Genomic DNA, 20469 nt, shown 5'->3' on the forward strand with positions numbered 1-20469 from the left:
GCAGTGCCTGAGGGTAGGGCGCGGCCGTTCCCCTTGCTGCCCAATTGTTGAGCCTCGTGGTCTTGAAGCATGCCGGCGGAGTGCACAGGGGTGTTGGGGTGACATACGGTAGGAGTACTTTGGAAGCTTGAACAGCAGATGGGCCTCGTCGTTCTAGATAGGTGGCAGGCACAAGCAGGGAGCCCTACAAACAGTGAGTTGCATTAGTCCAGACGTGAGATGACACACTCACACAGTAAGTAATCACGCAGAAGTCGTCTGTGCCTGACTAATACACTGTCTGATGTTTTCTGTTAGTGGAAGAGAGGAATAGAAACCCAGTCAGGTAGAAAGTAGTATTTGTCTGCAAAAGATTGGATGGTAAATAATTAGTGTTCCTTGTTGCCTGGTAATTAACCATGTCTAGCAGTTATCGGTCCAGGACGTCATGATGCTGCTGTTCTGTTTCTTCTCACTGTAGAACAGAGCACAGAGGGAGGGGGTGGGGGGGGTGGGGGGGGGTAGAAGAGAGCAAACGAGATGGAGGTAGAGATAAAAAGACAGGGACAGAAAGAGAGTGAAAGAGGGATACAGGCAAAGAGACAGGGTGGGGGGGGCGGGCATAGACCAGACAGGGAGCGGAGAGCGAGAGAAGAAAAGGAAATTGCTTCGTTTATTGGTCTCTTGTACAGTTTGGGATTGTCAGGAGGGTATAGGAGGAGACAACCGTCTCGTCCTCCCTTCAGAATGAATAACAGTAATAGAGAACCTGCCCGAGCCAGATCTGCTGTTGACAGTTTAGTTCCTACTTAGGTAGAGAGATATGACATGGCAAACAACACAATCTGTTTCACCGCTGCGTTAAGGAACGTGGCAGGTTTTGCATGTTGACTGGCTACATTGTTGGTGTCTTAGAAAGGAACACCGTAGTCACAACCTGTTGACAGCGCAGGCCTTCCTTGACCAATGACGGCGATGGCCTCCCCTGTCCGTATACACAACCTGTGTCTGACTTTTGTCCATGCCCTTGTCTCTTTTTCTGTACACCTGGGGGCTTTGCCTATTACTTTGTTACAGTGACAGTTAAAATTTGCCCGTGAATTACGGTGAGGTTCTGTGGTTTTAACAACTACTGGCTGATGGAGCTCTTCCTGATTGGTGACTTTTACGGCGCTGGAGACAGAAGCCATGTCATGTGATCACTGCAGGCGGGGGGGAACCAAGGGTGATACCAAGTAGGTTGGTGTCTGGGCGGCTTCCACTGGAAAAAGCTTTCAAGATACATTTTCCATCAGTTATAGGCACTTTTACGTAGCTTTTTGCTCATGTGACAATGAATAAGGCGGTCAGATAAATGCCCTGGACATTCCACACCAGTAGTTCAGATCTATTCATGCTATGGTGGTCATTCCCTGGGATTGTTGGACACTCTATAAGGATCAGCAAAAAACATTTTTTGTTGTTTATCAGCTTGACCTTACCCTAAATGTAATCCAGAAATCTAGTTTTCAGAAATCTCTACACCACTCTAGAAAAGTACATCTTGAGAAATAAGTCACAGTTATTGGCATTTTTAAACAAATCTAATAGAAGTACCTTCCCCTATATATATTTTTTCAATCATAAGAGACTCATGAGGCACTCTTAATTAGTCATTTATGACTTCCTGTTTGAGATATAAAACATGCAGTTACAAACATGCCAATCTCCCTTAGTCATCTATCAACATTATGAGGTATGTGGTGCACAGTGAGTAGCTCTGGAGGAGAGCATCTGCTAAATGACTCAAAAGTAATATAAATGAAGGTCAGGGAACACACAAATGAACAAAGACAAAAGGTTATTGATCTCCATAAATTAGGAAGAGGCTATAAAATATAGCAACACACCTGAAAATTCCCATTTCCGCTATCGGGTAATAATTAAGAAGGTTTAATCAAGTTCAGCTGTGATGAACCTGCCTGGAAAAGGACTTGGTGTGCTTTGCCCTACGGCACAGTTAGGTGGATGGCGAAGGAGATGGAGCTAGATTCTCTTTGCAAAGAATCAGAGCGCAAGTAAAATCTCTGATGACAGGCGGCCAATGAAATAAAATATCATGATGTTAAACTGAACGCTTCATAGAAGCCTGCCTGTGAAGCCGTCACTTTGACGCCACCCGTCTGTTTAATGTCTTTTCTCCCCCCACAGCTCCTGGGTGATCGCTGGGCAGCCATCTGTAAGTGGACAGAGGAGCGTTGGGTACTGCTTCAGGAGATCCTGCTCAAATGGCAACACTTCACTGAGGAACAGGTAAAGACATGGAAATGGAATCTGTACAACAATATCCCACAGGCCTTTGAACCGTACAGAGGTCCTTCTATGTACACATGTTTAAACAGAGATTTGAACTCAAATAAATGTCTGAGTAAATCCACTCTCTCTCCTCTGGGATAAATCTAAAAGCTTTGTCAGGTTTGCACTACGCACCGTGGTTTGCTTCAACCTCTCAGATGGGGTTAGGCTGAAGGTCAGTTCTTCTCGAACAAGGAAGGAAAGATGTATTTTATTTATCCAACAGCACTCTAAACCCATGGTCATTATGGTTTTCAGTTGGCTTTAGTTTTCTTTCAAATTAGCTTTGAAAGTACAATTATTTATTATATACATTATTTGTTTTGATATAATTTCAATTTTAATTTAAAGTTTAAATGTTATTGTTTGATGTTTTTTTGTTGCTGGTATTTCCTTTGAAACAACTGTTTTGTGCACAAATGCACATCTATGAGTAAGTCGTTTTTTTGACTTTTCAACCAGGTTTGATTGAGTGAGGAGAAAAACAAGAGATTTAATTTAGAGTCAAATTCTGTTGATGTATTTTATTTTTTTTGACAGTTATTAACAACCCACGGTCCACTGTACAGGGGTTTTATGCTTGTTTGCAGGTAACCTATAAACGACTCTGTTCAGGCACTGAAAAGCTCTCAGTCCATCAATGTGTAATGTGATGCAGTTCAACAATAAACCTGTCCTGCAATGAAGTCACAATTCACTAAACAATACTAGGCCTGGGAGGTCCCTGGGGACAAAAAGAACACAGTTATCAATCACATTTATTGCTGTCAAATACTTCTCCAATTTTAGATTGGCCAAAAGATGAAAGGAGAAAATAATTCACATAAATGTTTTTTATTTTTTATTCTGGTTAGTTTTGGTCCTAATTTATCTTGTTCCAGTTTTGTTGTTTTTTTAATCACAGTTATCTCAAATCTTATTTCCTTTTACCAATACATTTTTTAATGTGTCGTTTTCTTATTTGTTAACGATAATTGCCTTGTCTCGCTCTTCCTCCATCATTCTGTCTTTCCCTCTCTTGCTCTCCATCATCACTCCCTCCCTCTTTAACTTTCATTACCTCTTCTCCTCTTTCTTCCTTCCGCTGCTTCTCAGTGTTCCTTTGACTCCTGGTTGACTCAAGAGGAGGAATTGGTTCGCTCCATCCAGAGCAGTGGCTTCAAGGAGCAAAGCGACATGGTGGCCAGCCTGAGAAGACTAGCGGTGAGTGACAGCTCCGTTAGCTAATCAACTTCGAAGACCATCATGAGTGACAGGCTATTTTACAAATAAAGATTTTAATAAAAATAGCTAATTTTACCATGTGCAAAGAATGCATAGGCTTGTTATATTTTATCAGCGTGTTGAAAATGTTGGGTTTTCAAAAAAGTCAAAAATTGGGAAAATTTATATTATAGCCAGGCTATTTAATATAATCAGAATACTAGATGTATTTTTGAAGGATATAGTTATTTTACAATTATTTATTATTTTAGCAGAGAGAAGCCAGTACTCAAACTTCAGTGATGTTATCAGACACATATAAAATTAAATCCCTTTACCTCAGAAGCATGTGGTCAGTGAAAGCTACCTTAGCCAATGACCTCAGGAAACTTGTGAGCACTGAAAAATGCTTTAGCCAATGACCTCAGGAAGCTTGTGAGGACTGACAAATGCCTTAGCCAATGACTTCACGAGGTTAGCGGTTATCGGCAGCTCATGGGGTTGGCTGAGCCGTGGGCTACATAACCTTAAAAGAAGTTGAGGTGGAAACTTTGATATGTGTTTGGCAGCCAGATTACCTTGATGTTAAAACTCAATGTTGGCAGGCTGACGTTTTCAATCTCTACTTATTTGTATGTGTGTGTGTCTTGTTTGCATGTGTTTATGTGTTTGCATGTGCGTGTCTTAGGTGGTGAAGGCTGACCTGGAGATGAAGAGGCAGACCATGGACAAGCTGTGCTCTCTGTGCCAGGACCTGCTGTCCTCAGTCAGGAACAAGGAAGTGGCCCACAAGCTGGAGGCTCGGCTGGAGAGCTTTGCCCAGCGCTGGGACAAACTGGTCCAGAGTCTGGAGATGAGCGGCTCCCAGGTACCCTGCTAACCCCCTAACTATGACATACCCCCAGACAAAGACCCCCGCTTAAATAAAACACATTACTACATACAGTACTCTCACCAGCCGCCAAGTATGTTCCCGTTTTTCTCATTCTGTTTGGAGACTCGGCAGTGTTTTGTGGGGTGCCTGCCATTGTACAATGACGCTGATAGAAAGGTTCGCCTTCGATTGCTGCAATTTTATAGCACATGAATGCTGCTTTATGCCACGTTCCTCTGCTTTCAGAGCAGGGCTAGCTCTGGTCTCTTTCGTCGCGTTATTGTTCGGGGCCTCCTCGTCTCCCTCCTGGAAGAGTTATGGCTCATTGGAGGTCAGGGATCGTCGGTTATAAGGCTCTGATTTACACTGGCGTGCAGAGTGAGACAGGCGTGCACTCTGTCCGTCCACACCCGTCTGCACCTGTACCGTGAACCTGAATAAGTTCACGGATCAGTTCCCGGCATGCGTTGCCCTTTCAAGTGAACTCTCGAGTTACCATCCATCACTAAACATGTGAGTGACTGACATTTCCTCAACAGTCATAAGTCTGCGCCTGTCTACACCTGCCTACACCTTTCTACACCTGTCTACACCACCCTACACTGGCCTACACGTCTTTACACCGCTCCGAACCTCTCTACACCACTCTAAACCACTCTACACATGTCTGCATCTCATAAAGCAGCATCTTTTTCTCCTCCTCCTCCAGTGTGTCGCCATCTTTCTCTGTTTCTCATTTGTCTTCTTATCTCTCTCATCTCTTCCTATCTGTTATCTGACCGACTCTTCCTCTCATCTGTCTTCATGTCTTTCCTATCCGTCTTCCTCTCTCTCGTTTTCTTCCTCCCTCTAACTCCCTCTAATCCGTGTCTCCCTCCGTCTCCCCCGTTCATCTTTTCCTTCTTGCATACTAATTGCTCTCCTCACTCCGGCTATGTATGTCTCTCTTCTCCTGTGACCCCATCATTTCCAGGCCCATTGTAATCCTATTATTTCATCCAGGTTAAAGGTTGTGTCTGTATTAGTCCAGTGTTAATCTCCAGCCAACCTGTGTGTGACGAATGTGCAGGCACGCCTGTGTGTGTTTGTGTGTGCGTCCCATGTGTTCCCATGAGTGTGCCTTGTCTTAATTTGCTGAGTGTTAATGATCAAGCGCCTCTGGCACCCATCAGCTGTAATCCAGCCGCTGTATCACTGTCGCCATGACAGCACCACAGTCCAGTATCACTTCTGGTCTAAGCTAATAGCTGTCCGTCATTGCTCTGTCCTGTCACTGGCTATAATGTGATAGGGCATATTCGCGTTGAACAAAACAAGCATGGCCTCGACTACTGTTGAACTACTGTTATTATTTCTTCATGAACATGTCTCCTGATTTTACTTATTGTTATTTTATAGCTGTTTTGTCAAAGGATAAGGCTTTGGTCTTACTGTAACTGTGTCAGCACTCATTTAGCCCTGCTTGTGCTTCATGAAATACTGAACACTAAAAAGTAAACATTGCACTACATTTATTTTACTGTCCCAGGTATTCAACTGAGAGTGACAGTTATAAAAAGCTTCAACATTTGAAGGACAGACTTCCACAAAATAACCAGTTTAGCTCAAGTTAAGCGCTTCTTTCTTTCAAGAGAATCTGAAGTACTCGGTAAATGGCTAATCATGTCACTTTAGGCATTTCACTGAAATAAACTATGTCAAGTCCATTGAAGTGGTATGTTTACCTCAGGTGTTCCCAGAGTGCGCGTGCCTGTGAATACATCTGATGTGACAATGGACATTTTTCATACAGTTAGAAAAGGTTTCCGTTTACCCATTCCCAGTCGCTGCACGGCATCCGACGATCAGTGGAAAGTCTCCCAGACATATCTTTGTACGTGAACCACAATGACTAATCTTCTGACAAGGACACAAGCCCATATCTTCAATCTGTGTGTGTGGATGTCCTGATTCTGTATTTACCCGCTCTGACACGCGTGTGTTTCAGATCTCACTGGCTGTCACCACGGCGCAGACTAAGCTGAGTACGAGCGTATCCACCGTGACAACGATACGTGAGAAGGTGGTGGTGAAGAATACTAAAGCATCTCTACCCTCCCCGCCGCCTAATAAGAGACCCATAGTTGTGGAATCAGAGCTCAGGAAAAGGTGAGGACTCAGGCTTCTTCAGTTGTCTGCACAATCTTCGGGGGGGGGGGGGGGTGTTGCCGAATAGTGGGTGTGATCAAACAAGGGGTGTGGCCAACACCTTTGAAACTCTGAGACACTATTTGGGGTGGGGCCAGGGGGATGCTTCATGCCTTATAAGTGAATTGAATGGAAACGGTCGCGCCTACAAACTTGAATCTGTCAAAATGATCTACTATGTCTGATTCTCACTGAACAGTGTATAGGGCTATAGATTCATTTTAATCTAAAGTGCAGAAATATAGTTACCTTTGGGCGAAATATTGTTATATAAATCACTGTCTCGGTCCTAGACCTGGAATTGTCTTGGTGACTGTGATCGATCGCCGGAATTCAATCGTTGTTGAGTCAAAAAAAAATCTGTAACGATTGAATTTCCGGCCTAAAGACAATATCCTTGGTCTTAGGCAGTCTCTGGAAAAGTACCAAATGACACACTATCCCCTCCTTAGGCCACTGCTTCTCTATGCACTTCTTCTCCCTTTATCACGCTAAAGCTAGTCTCTCTTTCACCTGGCTAACCTAAGGAAAAGATTAAGAAACAGGTAGGTTTATGGAGCAATTGAAACTGTAGATATGCAGTATAGTGTTCAGAAGTGTGCAGTTTTGACAGTTGGTGATGTGTTATTTAGCTTCAGTAATTCATATGAATTATATTTGGCTGTGTGATGTGAAGGCAGTGATTGGTTTCAGTTATAGTCATAGTATAATGCTGCTTTTATATCAGTCCTTTACCCTGGTCTTTTACCCTAAAACACCAGAGTTTTCTGATTCCAATAACTGGCATAGAAAATGGTCTACGTTTGGTCCTGGATGCTAAATTGTCTGAAAGCCATGGTGACACAGACATTAATTGTCTAGTTTAAGCCCTGAACGCTGTGGTGTATCATTTCATATACAAACACATTCTGTTTGCACTGTTTCAAGTTCTACCTTATTTATATAAGCAGTAATGTACCTCTGTGGTTTGTGGTATATGGGCAGCATCCATCCATTCTTTGTTACATTGTGCCAAATAACAACTCTTAACTGTTTTCTTGTTCATAAATCACACTCTCTCTAGACTTGCTGCTTAGTTATAAACCAGGTCTTTCTAACCCTGAATGCTGATTGGCTGAAAGCTGTGGTTCTCAAGTATGAAAAAAAAACATTCTTGTTTACTCTTCTAATTACATTGGTATTCAGTTTATAACTGCAGTAAAGCACCTTGAAAGGTTTGTGGTATTTGCCAATATACCGTGACTAAGGACAGTAATTGTAAGAGAGTGTGTTTAGTGTTAGAGAGAGTGTTTTAATTATAGGGAGTGTGTTTGACTTAAAAAAAGTGAATGTGAGTTTGATTAGAGTAGATATCGTTTTTAAGTTTTTTTTTTCAATTGCTTCCACACTAAAATGTAAACTTTCCCACAATTAGCAAAACCTTACACTCAAGGAGCAAAACACCGGCCTAGATTTGCACGACTGTAAGCACATTGTCGGCTTCACACTTTTTGCAAAACATTACACACAGTGATTTGCAAAACATTAAACACAGAATGCATTTGACACAGAAATGTATAATGATGAAAGCAAAGGCTTTCAAATGAACACACCCATGAACCAATTGGTTTAACACAGCCACCAGGTGTGCACACTGGTGCTTAATTGTAGACACATCAATCAGGTTTAAGCACCATAAAAAGGCAACAGGTAAGTTCACCTGTCTTCAAAATAAAATGTGTAAAATGGATTGAGAAATCCTCTACATATATGTGCATATATGTTTTGCAATGGTTTCCAGTGTGGGTGACCATCCAGATAATCCATTCAGGAACTTCCTGGTGAGAGAAATACAGCACTGTAACAAATACCTCTTACATTAGTGGATAAGGGAATTCTACTGCATATGCTGTTTTGGTCAAAAACCTGACATTTGAACTGACACACTGACAAAACATATAAGGAAGAGTCCATGCACAGTAAAATACCCAATTTCCAAAACCTTTATTTCCAAAAGCAGCAGATGTACAGCTTACTGAGCATCAGTGTTCTCATCTCGTTTCAGGTCTTTTTCAGGTTACTCAGCCCTAGTGTTCTCATCTCGTCTCAGGTCTGGGTCAGGTTACTCAGCCCTAGTGTTCTCATCTCGTCTCAGGTCTGGGTCAGGTTACTCAGCCCTAGTGTTCTCATCTCGTCTCAGGTCTGGGTCAGGTTACTCAGCCCTAGTGTTCCCATCTCGTCTCAGGTCTGGGTCAGGTTACTCAGCCCTAGTGTTCTCATCTCGTCTCAGGTCTAGGTCAGGCCATAATATCTCAAAATCACACAATCTTTCCAGGCAAAAGGGGGGAAAATGAACTTGTGTGCCTTAGAAAACCCTGGATAGACTCCACAGACACATCACCACAGGTGTCCACCACTGCCTCTTTTAGGTTTTGCTCTGCATAGGGGTTGCAGTCATTCACTTTCCACCGCCTCATCCTCGTCCTCTCTGTTGCCTTGCAACTTAAGCATTGTTAGGATCCATTGCTCCAAAGCACATGCACATGCCATTATGCCCTGTTTTGAGTCAGCAATTTTGCAGTGAATGATTTATTTGGCCACTTTTGTGTAAGGTTTTGAATATTGAAACGTAGAAACGGGTGAATAGTGATTATGGTTATGGGAAATGTGTGTGTGTGTCTGTTTGGGAATGGTTTTTGTGCAACATGAATCAGTTTTTATGTTGAAGCAACCGAGAAAAAATGTAAGGTTTAATGATTAGTTATTATTATAGTCTATTGTTGGTCCTTAGATGTATAGCAATATACTAACACTGTGTGAGTTATTGAGAGTGTGTTTGAGTTAGGGAGAGTGTGTTTGAGTTAGTGAAAGTGTTTTTGAGTTAATGAGAGTGTGTTGGAGTTAGTGAGAGTGGTTTTGAGTTAATGAGAGTGTATTTGAGTTAGTGAGAGTGTTTTTGAGTTAATGAGAGTGTATTTGAGTTAGTGAGAGTTTTTTTGAGTTAATGAGAGTGTATTTGAGTTAGTGATAGTATGTTTGAGTTCATGAGTGTGTTTGAGTTGGTGAGAGTGTGTTTGAGTTTGTACATGTAAATTCACCAAATGTGACCAAAGTCTAAAAATATGTATTTGAAAGTAACTTTTTGTTTACCTTAATTACATTGAGACACAATATCATTATTTCTATTTTATGCATCACCTTACTCCTAAATAAAAATAAATGCTTTCTTGAATTCCAGCTAGATTCTTCATATTTTATAATATATATTTTTTTATGACATGATGGGGCATCCTGTCCTACAGCTGTCAGAATGACCTTGTTTTAATGTGTGTTCAGGATTGACATGGACTTCACAGAGCTTCACAGTTTCATCACCCGCTCCAAGGCTATCCTGCAGAACCCAGAGTTCTCTATCTCTAGGAAGGAGGGGAGCATTCAGGAGCTCTATGATAAAGTCCTGGTGAGGTCATAGGTCACACAGCCTTACCCAGAATGCACCTTTACACACAACCTCCACCAATACACAATCTGTGGGTCACTGTGGCCACTGTGTTCAGTATTTTGATTGTGTTTTCTCATTTCGCCTCCCTCTTTTTTGTCAACTTTTTTTCTAAAGATAACTTCTGTCTCTCTTTTTCTCTGTCTCCCTTCCCTGCAATGTCAACTTCTCATTCTGTCTATATTTTGCTCCCTCTCTGTTTCCTTTCTCTTTTTATCTCTTTCTTTCTCAGGCAATAGAGAGAGAGAGGCCAGAGAAGTTGCGGAAGCTTCAGGAAGCCACTCGTTCAGCCCAGGCTCTGCTTGATCAGCTGGCGAGCGGTAAACAGAACAAACATGCATAGTAATGTGCACACACACACACACACAGTGAAATACACCGCCAACCAACCAACCCCCCCACACACACACCGCCAGCTGTCCCCATGGCAACCCTTCTACCTGTCGCCTGTCCCCACATCGTTGTTTCCATAGCAACTGTTGTCTCTGCCCTTGTTATGCGACTCCACGGCGACGTGGTAGGCCACGTCCTCTCCTCCCCTCTCCTCTTCTCTGTCCTACCACGGTCGACAAGTGATACAGCAAAATAGGATGCGCCCCAAACAAAACCCTTGAGCACTACTAAAGTGCCTTGATCAAAGGTTGGGCACTATGTAGTGAATAAATACAGTATGATTTTGTATATGGAGGTATTTCCTGGGGACAAAGCCTTGTGTACCCACTTCACCCTGTGTCTGAGTCAGTGGAACCTCAGAAAAGCTGAATAGAAGTTGAGGTGAACCCGACAGGAACTCTGAAGTTATCTCCTTCTGCTGTGTGGACGGCTTCCCTCGTGCCTTTAGCTGCACTGAGCTCTGAATCGATTTGTATAGAACATTTTAATTACGTCCTGTTTAATGGTGGAATTTACCCGACAACAACATGATATAATATGTGCTGTTGTCTCATAAAACTGGGCCGGTTATACAAGTATTGATTTCATGTGATTGTCTGTATAAGCTGTGTAGTGCTGGGTTCTCCAGGCTTCCTCTTTTAATATGACCCTAGGTACTCCACCACTCTATTGATTGGCTAGTATGAAGTCTGATATTGTATTATTACCAGTTAATGGATGAACTGGGGCAGATGGACAGACAGGCTAGACAGACAGGCAAAACAGGCTGGACAGACAAACAGGCTAGAAAGACAGACTTGAAAATAAGGCAATGGACATTGACAGATCTCTTTTGACCAGTTCAATGATTTTCATGATTGGTTGCCTGACTGTAACCTTTAACCCTGCAGAAGGTGTGAGGGGAAGGGCTGATTACATCCTGATTGGAGGTCCGACTAACCTTTAACCCTGCAGATGGTGGGAGTGGCAGGGCTGATTACATCCTGATTGGTTGTCTGACTGTAACCTTTAACCCCGCAGAAGGTGGGAGTGGCAGGGCTAATGACATCCAGACAGCGGCCGAGGAGCTCAACACCCGCTGGGTCGGGTTCTGTGCCCTGCTGGTGGAGAGGCTGGACTGGCTGGCCTATCAGAGCAGGGTCCTGGCCTTCTACAACCTCTGGCAGCAGCTGGAGCAGGCTGTGGTCAACTCTGAGAACTGGCTGAAGGTCCAGCAGCCACCGGCCTCGGAACCGGAGCCCCTGAAGCATCAGCTGGAGCGCTGCAGGGTGAGTGGTGTGTTGGGGGTGAGTTGAGAGGCGGGGGTGAGGGTGAGGTGAAAGGGCAAGCAAGAAGTAAGAGGTGTGTATGTTGTTGGGCTGAGGTGATTGTTGGGCTGAGGTGAGTGTTGGGCAGAGGGGAGGTTTGGACTGAGGGGAGTGTTGGGCTGAGGGGAGGTTTGGGCTGAGGGGAGTGTTGGGCTGAGGGGAGGTTTGGGCTGAGGGGAGTGTTGGGCAGAGGGGAGTGTTGGGCAGAGGGGAGTGTTGGGCAGAGGGGAGGTTTGGGCTGAGGGGAGTGTTGGGCTGAGGGGAGGTTTGGGCTGAGGGGAGGTTTGGGCTGAGGGGAGGTTTGGGCTGAGGGGAGTGTTGGGCAGAGGGGAGGTTTGGGCTGAGGGGAGTGTTGGGCTGAGGGGAGGTTTGGGCTGAGGGGAGTGTTGGGCTGAGGGGAGTGTTGGGCTGAGAGGAGTCTTTCTTAGGCTGAGGTAAGTATGTGTTGGGATGAGTGTGTTTTCTATACCTTTATGTCAGATTCTCTTTTTCTCTTCACATGTTTGCATGCAGTTCATGTCTCCAATCATTCATGTAAGTCTGTCTTTGTGTCCATCACTGTGTGTGTCTGTCTGTCTATATGTCTGTGTCTAACTGACTGTACCTCTACACACACACACACACACACACACACCCTATGGGGTGTCCACTAATTTGTCTTTGTTAGTCTCCCAGTGTGTGTCCCAAATGGCACAGTATTCCCTATTTATTTAGTAAGTAGTGCACTTCTTCTGACCCAGGACCATATTAGTAGTGCACTTCTTCTGACCCAGGACCATATTAGTAGTGCACTTCTTCTGACCCAGGACCATATTAGTAGTGCACTTCTTCTGACCCAGGACCATATTAGTAGTGCACTTCTTCTGACCCAGGACCATATTAGTAGTGCACTTCTTCTGACCCAGGACCATATTAGTAGTGCACTTCTTCTGACCCAGGACCATATTAGTAGTGCACTTCTTCTGACCCAGGACCATATTAGTAGTGCACTTCTTCTGACCCAGGACCATATTAGTAGTGCACTGTTTAAGAAAAAGATGCCATTTGAAAGGTATCTCTTGCCAACATCGCTTCACATTCAGTGTCGTTCAGTATTCATTATTTAGTATTCATGACGGGGAAAACACATTGCCATTGGGAAGGTTGCAATCAATGTTTGCCTAAATATTTAATTGCAGCAAATTCTCAATTTCCCCATTTTGTAAAACATGGCCCATGACAACGGCAGAGAAAGATTGTTAAAAAATGTAAACAGCCCAAAGCTGTAATGAAGCACTGATGTGTTGTATAGACACAGACAGATTAGATTCAGAAACTAAGACCCCCCCCCCCCCCCACACTTGATAGTGCTGTCGAAGTGTGTATTTTACCTAAGTGTTTGTATGTCACTGGTCCCTCCGTCAAACACCCTTTTCTCTTCACTTTCTGCTCGTTGGTTTCCTTGTCATCTGCCCAGGAGGAGCTGGCTCGTCTCTCCTCCCTGGAGCCCCAGGTCAGCGTGTTGAGGAGGCAGCTGAAGGAGTTGAGGGAGCAGGAGAATGCCCCCGTCTTCTTCGATGCCGACATCGCTGACTTCACAGAGCACTACCAGCAGGTCCTGGAGGACCTCCGGGCCAGGGAGAGACAGCTTGTGCTCGGTGAGCAGTTAATACGAGGACACACATACACAGTGCAGGCATACACATGCACACAGTTATTCACACACACACACACACAGTCATACCCAGGGAATGAGGAGCATCATCAGCAGGGATCCTGATGTCAATGGGCTCTTTCGACTTCTTCAGCCGGCTCAGGCTCCTGCAAAGCTTAGGCTGTTGGTTTAGGGTGTGTCCCCTTACACCTGTTGACCCTTTCTATAAAAGCATTGAGGGTGAAAACACTAGATTACTTGACATATACGACTGAGACAACTAGACTGGGCTGTTCCTGTGGTAGACTGGGCTGTTCCTGTGGTAGACTGGGCTGTTCCTGTGGTAGACTGGGCTGTTCCTGTGGTAGACTGGGCTGTTCCTGTGGTAGACTGGGCTGTTCCCATGGTAGACTGGGCTGTTCCTGTTGTAGACATGGCTGTTCCTGTGGCAGACTGGGCTGTTTGTGTGGCAGACTGGGCTGTTTGTGTGGTAGACAAGGCTGTTTGTGTGGCAGACTGGGCAGGTGGAATCAAGGAAAGTGGTGAAGGTACAAAAAGCATGTAAAAAAGAAAGAGGAGAGAGGAGAAAAAATTGGAGGAAAGCTACAGAGATGAAAGAAGGAGACAAGGAAGGGAGGAAGAGAGAATGGGAGGGGAATATTATAATATATATGTGTCTGTGTGTGTGTCCGTGTGTGTGTGCGGCTGTGTCCGTGTGTATCCAGGTGTGTCTGTGTGTGTGTCCGGGTGTGTCTGTGTGTGTCCGGGTGTGTCTGTGTGTGTGTCTGTGTGTGTGTCCGGGTGTGTCTGTGTGTGTGTCTGTGTGTAAATGGGTTTATCAGAGAGCAGTTTAATCTGTGAGGGATTAGAACCCAGAAGGGATTAATGATATGCTGCATATTAACACTTCACACATGGCTCCTCTACTTACGGCACAGCCAATCGGAATAGACCGTGTGTGTGCTTGAGCATGTTTCACTTTCAGAGTGTGTGTGTGTGTCTGTGTGTGTCTGCGTCTGTGTTTGTGTGTTAGTGTCTGTATGAGTGTTTTTAAGTGGCAGGTTGTGGGTATACAAGTATCATTAAGAAATATTTCAGCATTGCCTCTAGGGAATTCTCATTACTGCTGTCACACCCTCCTTGACTACCACACACACACACACACACACACACACACACACACACCAGTTTCTCCCTTATATTACAGTATTTTCATAAGTTTGTGGTGTTTTCAAGTCGATGGTAACACAGCTAGTCTTACATACAAAACAAATGATCATGCTTTCATTTTGTTTGTGAACACCTTTGTGAAATATAAAGTACTTAGTCAATGTGTAGTGTGCTTAGAGTGAAAAAGGGCATTTCTGATGATCTATTGTGTTTTTTTGCCATGAACATTACCACATACCTGTGAAATGGTACCAAAGCATACTGTACTACAGAAAACCTAACAGATCATCATAAAAGCATTCCCTCTAAGCACATTTTACAGTGACTGAGTACAACACACATGCTTAAATAATCAGTGTTCCATCAAGAAAATATGTTTCACATTGAAGTACATAATGTTTATATAAAGTGTATGCATCGTTTTTGATAGGATAACAGTATTGTTAAAATTCCTTCAACTAACACTTAGATAATTGTTCTTAATTGATCATCACTCAACCATTTGGTTAATAAACTGTATGTATTTTACATTGTTCTGCCTGCTGTGTTCAGATTGAAAAGAACACAACCACCACCCTAAGGCTCCAGTATTTTGTGACCTCAGTGGGATTCAAACCCACAACTTTGGTGTTGGTAGTGCTGTGTTTTAAGAACTGAGACACAAAAGATCATTGCATTGCCAATGCAAAATAATATTAAATATTGATTACCATCCGTAATTACATTGCTAATTTATGTCATGTGGCATTAACCACAACTGGTAACCATACAATAGGTGATGTGTGAGCACGGGCAATGTCTTTCAACATGGAGCAGGATAGGCAGCAAGGCAGAGGAGGAAATCAGAGAGCCCCTGGACCAGTTCAGAGCTACCAACTGAGCTGCTTTGAACCATCACAAGTATGTCTTTGTTAATAAAGCGGGCTCCAATGCGCCTGGCCAAAACGCTCTATTGTAGTCGCAGAATCATTGGCCATTGAGCAACAGTCCATGTGTCTGGACAACGTGGGGGAAACATATCCATGTGTGCAGCCATATCCACAGAGGTTGTGGTAGGACATAATCTAGGCCCCTCCTTGGCTCGTACAATGCTGGGTTCCTCAATGAGTTACTCAGTGAAGTTCTGTGGTATCATGGTAGGCCCCCAAATTTAGAAGTAGTTCGGGAATGGTTTTGGGCCAATCCCTGATTCCTGACCCTACACCTGCTTCCATCATTTCCTTTCCTCAACCCTGCTGAGGAATTTGTTTCAACATGGAGGTGGAAGGTCCATGACTGCCATCTCCGAAATGGAAAAGTTTTTTGTTTATTTCTATAAATTTTCTGGTATTTCGTTAAATGGACACAGGCAGTGGTGATCGATGAGAGTTTTTGCTGAAAGCCCTGGTGGCAGATTGAGTCCATGCTGCAGCAATACTTGTGTTTTGGAGGTAGAGGACCAATGGACCCCCACCACACACACACACATCCACCACGCCATCCCCAATCTGACAGATATTTCAGAGCCCACTTCCTACCATTTTGCTTTGAAAGATTACATGGAGTGTGGGGCTTTGACTGTTTGAAATGTGTCATGTAGACTACATATAACTGCTTTATCTTTGGTCCTTTTTGAAGCAACTACCAAACATAGAGAGTTCAGCATTTTGCATTTACTTACATTGTCTCCAATCTGCAAATATCTGCAGAAGTTATTTCCAGGGATGTTATAGTTTTCTTTTTATTGATCAAAGTGGGTGTAAGTCCTTCTAGTTTAAGCTCTCCTATGGTGTGGTTCCCCTCATTTTCCCAAGCAATCAAAGCATTATGTAGAAGCGGTGAAGGAGGGTGGCAAAACGTAAACATTCTTCCTCAGCATCCTGGCAAAATGGGCAAAATGTGCAAAATGTGCAGAATGAAGGGAGCCCAAGGAACCTTAACTTCGCCACCGCTGCTGAATAATATCCCAGGGGAAACACTGCCCATCTCAACAAACACAGAAACTACTGTCTCCCACTTTGACTCTCCTAACTCCTTCGCCTAGGGTCCAGATATTTTTCATTTAATTATGAAGGTGTTGCCATAAAGTAGTATAACGATTGTGCCCCTTTACTCCTTTTCCATTTTACATACATGGCTTGCTGCCAAAGACCCCCGACTAACAAAACAGGCCAGAAAACAAAACAGCACTTAATGAACAGGCAGAGATAACAGTGGACCAACAGCTAACTAGCTCACCATGGCGAGTGGACTGGATAATGACCTTGTGGGCTAAGAGCCTGCCACTCTATAAAAAGACATGTGAAGGGACCCCAGTGTGTTCTCTGGACTTGAAAGGGCAGAGGGAAGGTTTGGAGGTAGTAACTTCATGAGAGAGAGAGGGAGAGAGAGAGGGAGAGAGGGAGAGAGATTAACATTAACCCAGCCAATATAGGGACAGACCATTCTCTGATGGATGTCAACAATGCCAGGCCTGGTTTATAGTCTGTAGTTGAAGGCTTGTTGCGAGTACACAGATCAGAAGTCCCTGGTGACCCTCTGAGATTGGCCCCAGGCAGCGAGAGTCTAATGCGGAGTGGGCAGGCAGCCAGATTCAGCCCTGAGGGATTCTGGGTATTGTAGTGAAGCGAAGTGGCGGAGTCCGCTACAGCGCCCGTGTACAAGGCCCATAGCGGGGAAAACGCTTTAAAGCCTAGACGAAACACGTCCATCTATAATGACATCCGTCCATCAAATCATCGATCATCCACATCCATTCATCCGACCGTTTCACCCATCCACGCTGACCAACCAGCCAAACTTACCGTTATTATATCTTCCCCCGTCCAGTCCAGGAGAGCCTCCCCCCGGCGCGCTACAAGGAGACGGTGTCCACCCTGTTGGTGTGGCTGCAGCAGTGCGAGGCGAAGCTCGCCGTTCCCTCTACAGCCGTGACCGAACACCCCGTCATGGAGGGGCGCCTCAAAGACGTCAAGGTAATGGGCAACTCCGGATGTCCGTCTGTCTGCCTGGTTTTGTCGGCTGGCTTGTTTGCTGGCTGTTTTAATGATAGTGCCACGTGTGGTTGAAGCGACCAGCGACCACTTACACGAGCAATCAAAGGTGAGACGCATTAGCAGAGGCTTCTTCTGTTTATTGCAAGTTGCTCTTAAGTAAACGCGCAAAAGCGCCTCTGTGAGTCGGTGGTAGGGCCTGTCAGGATAAATTGCTTTTTATCTCCCACTTTACATGCAGAGAGCACAAACAGAGCAGAGCAGCGCGACGCCTCGCTGCAATTATGAAAAATTGAGAAATGTTATCGATGGGAGGGGAGAGACCCAGAGGATTGAAATCAGTGTGTGCTTCTCTGGTCCCGTGTCCAAAATGCCGCCCTGTTGCCTATGTGAAATAGTGCGCTACTTTTGGTATTTCTTGAACAGTGTACCGGTGAATAGGGCGGACCCTTGTCAACAGAAGTGCACCATATGAAGAGTATGCTTCGGTTTGGGACGTAGGGCCTCTATCTGGGGACATCACAGGGTCACAACAGCCCTGCACAGACTTAACAGCTCAGACACATCTTGACATGTTACCGTGACAAAATTCATCACGCCGTAAAAAAAAAAACAGCAAGACCTTCTTATTGCCTTGTTATTGTTTTTATGAGGATGTGAAGAATAGAATGATGTGCTTTGAAATCCAAGGTCAGTGTGAGTCGGTTAGGGTGTGTAGGTGTTTTCTTTCCGACAGTACAACTTGGGAGGTCTTCATGTTTATCAGGGTTAATCAGAAGATCGCCCAGTGTAATGATACCGATATATCACAAACGTTAGGAGTTGTTTATTTAAACATTGCCCTTGTATCTGAGTACAGTGATCTAATAGGAATTAATATCTTATGGGTGTATTATGATTAAACTCACCACAGGGCTCTCAAATCAATAATAAAAAAGTGTGATCCATCCATAGCCTCATAAATGTACATAATCTTGAATGTTGGGTTTTAGTTATATGATCTATGACAGCAGATCTCAACTCATTGTCTTTCGGGGCCCAAATCTACCATGCAATCCTATGTTGTGTAGGTTATGTGATTGTTTGTCTTTTACATTTTGTAATGTTGCACTGATTATTATTGGACAGGTCTCTTGCAAAACACTTTGTGTCAGTGGGCTTTTGGTTAAACCGAAATACAACATGTAGCATGAAAGGAGATATTTCTCCTTGACATTTATTTTCAATTCAAGAGAACTATCCGTTATAAATGATCAATTGAAGAAGAGGGTGTAATAATAGACTCAGATGCATATGACTATCTCAAAATCAGTGATGAAATGTAGGCACTATTTCAGATTAAATACAATACACACAACTGGCCAATTCACCATTAGTTAACTTGTGAACAGCATAAAGACACACAGCGCTGTGTTTTTTTTCTCCCTCCGTTTGAATAATTGCAATAAAAACATAACCATGTACCAAATTAATTGAAGTGTTTTTAAGTGGCAGGTTGTGGGTTACAAGTATCATTAATATTTCAGCATTGCCTCTAGGGAATTCTCATTACTGCTGTCACACCTTCCTTGACTACCACACACACACACGCACACACACACACACACACACATACACACAAACACCAGGAAGATTTTGATTACTTCAGCCTGTGTTAGGCAATGGACTGTGGCACTGTGCTACATCACTTAAGCCCCTTATGTACTTTATCTCTGCATGCCTGTTTGTATGTTGCAGTAGCCCTTAAAAATAAAAGTGGTAATCAAAAGAGATTCACTACGGTCCTGTGGCTGTGTAGTAGTAATGCTTCAAAATAAAGGTGGCTTATTGTAAAATAGTTTTTGCACAAGACTCAAGCTTAACTGGTGGTTGTGACTGGACTGAAATATGAAATATGTTCCTGTACGAAGTTTGGGTTTCGGTACTGTTTATATTCAGGTACAGGACCTCCCCAATACTTCTGAGCTAATGTTTCATAAGAGATACATATTGGTTTAAGAGGAAATCCTAAGCTCTGTGTGCTGTTTGGATGTGTTTATCTGTGCAAGTTTTACCTTTGTAATGAGGACTGAAGATCTGTTTGTGCATGCGTGTGCGCGCGCGTCTTGGTGTCTGCATGTGCATGTGTGTCAGCGGGCCTGCTTGTGTGAGTGTGTTTTTAAGCATTGATTGTTTTAAACATTTGCCAATGCTACCTCATACACAATGCTAATACTCCCCTGTTTGGATTTGTTGAAGGGTAAGTCCAGTCTCTCAAGCTGTCATGATGTTCTAGGCCACGTGTCTTGGCTGTTTTCCCAGACAGTTTAAAAGTATATAGTTTGATTATTCACCTAACTTCAAATGCCTCCAGCATAGATTAACCTTATGGCCAACACTGAACTTTGTGTGCTCTATAAAATCTAAAATCGACCGTTCGAACTCCTCTGTAAGGATTACCGGTTATGGGTCTTTTTGAAATTCAGCACTAGTCCTCAGAGCTAATCTTTTTCTGCCTCTGGTTAACATGAACTGCCATGAACCAAAAATGAACAAAAACCATGGTGGTATTTATAAAGTAAAAAAGAAAAAAAATCCTGCTTACTGTATATTTCAATCCTACTGCCCTGATTGCAAGTATCAGTGTTTTTTGTTTTTTTTTGGAGTAATGTGGGAAATAGTCCCCCAAGACCAAATCCTGAATAGTCCTAATAGTGTTCATCTCCGCATCCTTTCCTCTAGACAATGCAGGCAGCGCTGCAGGAGCATCAGGTTGAGGTGGACTACTTGACGTCTACCGTGGACCAGGTGTTTCAGAAGACCTCTCCAGAGATCAGTCAGAAGTACCGAATGGAGATGGACGGCATTATGGAACGCTGGAGACGTCTGGCCTCCACGCTAGCCGAGAGGGTTACCAGGCTAACGGAGCTGATGGCTAAATTGGTGCAGTTTCAGGTACT

At 43.8% G+C, this 20469-nt stretch overlaps 1 protein-coding gene across 4 annotated transcripts in view; it reads left to right on the forward strand.

Annotated features, from left to right (window-relative positions):
• Positions 1-20469, forward strand: part of dmd (dystrophin) — a 171962-nt gene that overhangs the window by 91456 nt on the left and 60037 nt on the right. For 3 of the 4 annotated variants that reach the window (XM_034289749.1, XM_029116727.2, XM_029116732.2), the window contains exons 14-23: positions 2170-2271; positions 3409-3516; positions 4205-4384; positions 6378-6538; positions 9893-10016; positions 10288-10375; positions 11469-11716; positions 13212-13392; positions 17367-17512; positions 20252-20464. In XM_034289749.1, the coding sequence (XP_034145640.1) occupies positions 2170-2271; positions 3409-3516; positions 4205-4384; positions 6378-6538; positions 9893-10016; positions 10288-10375; positions 11469-11716; positions 13212-13392; positions 17367-17512; positions 20252-20464 (1551 nt within the window). Of the gene's footprint in view, positions 1-2169; positions 2272-3408; positions 3517-4204; positions 4385-6377; positions 6539-7104; positions 7123-9892; positions 10017-10287; positions 10376-11468; positions 11717-12268; positions 12290-13211; positions 13393-17366; positions 17513-20251; positions 20465-20469 lie in introns of all 4 variants that reach the window. The other variant, XM_034289748.1, reaches the window with a different exon arrangement.

This window comes from Esox lucius, chromosome 22, assembly GCF_011004845.1.
Source record: "Esox lucius isolate fEsoLuc1 chromosome 22, fEsoLuc1.pri, whole genome shotgun sequence".
Classification (NCBI taxonomy): Eukaryota; Metazoa; Chordata; class Actinopteri; order Esociformes; family Esocidae; genus Esox; species Esox lucius.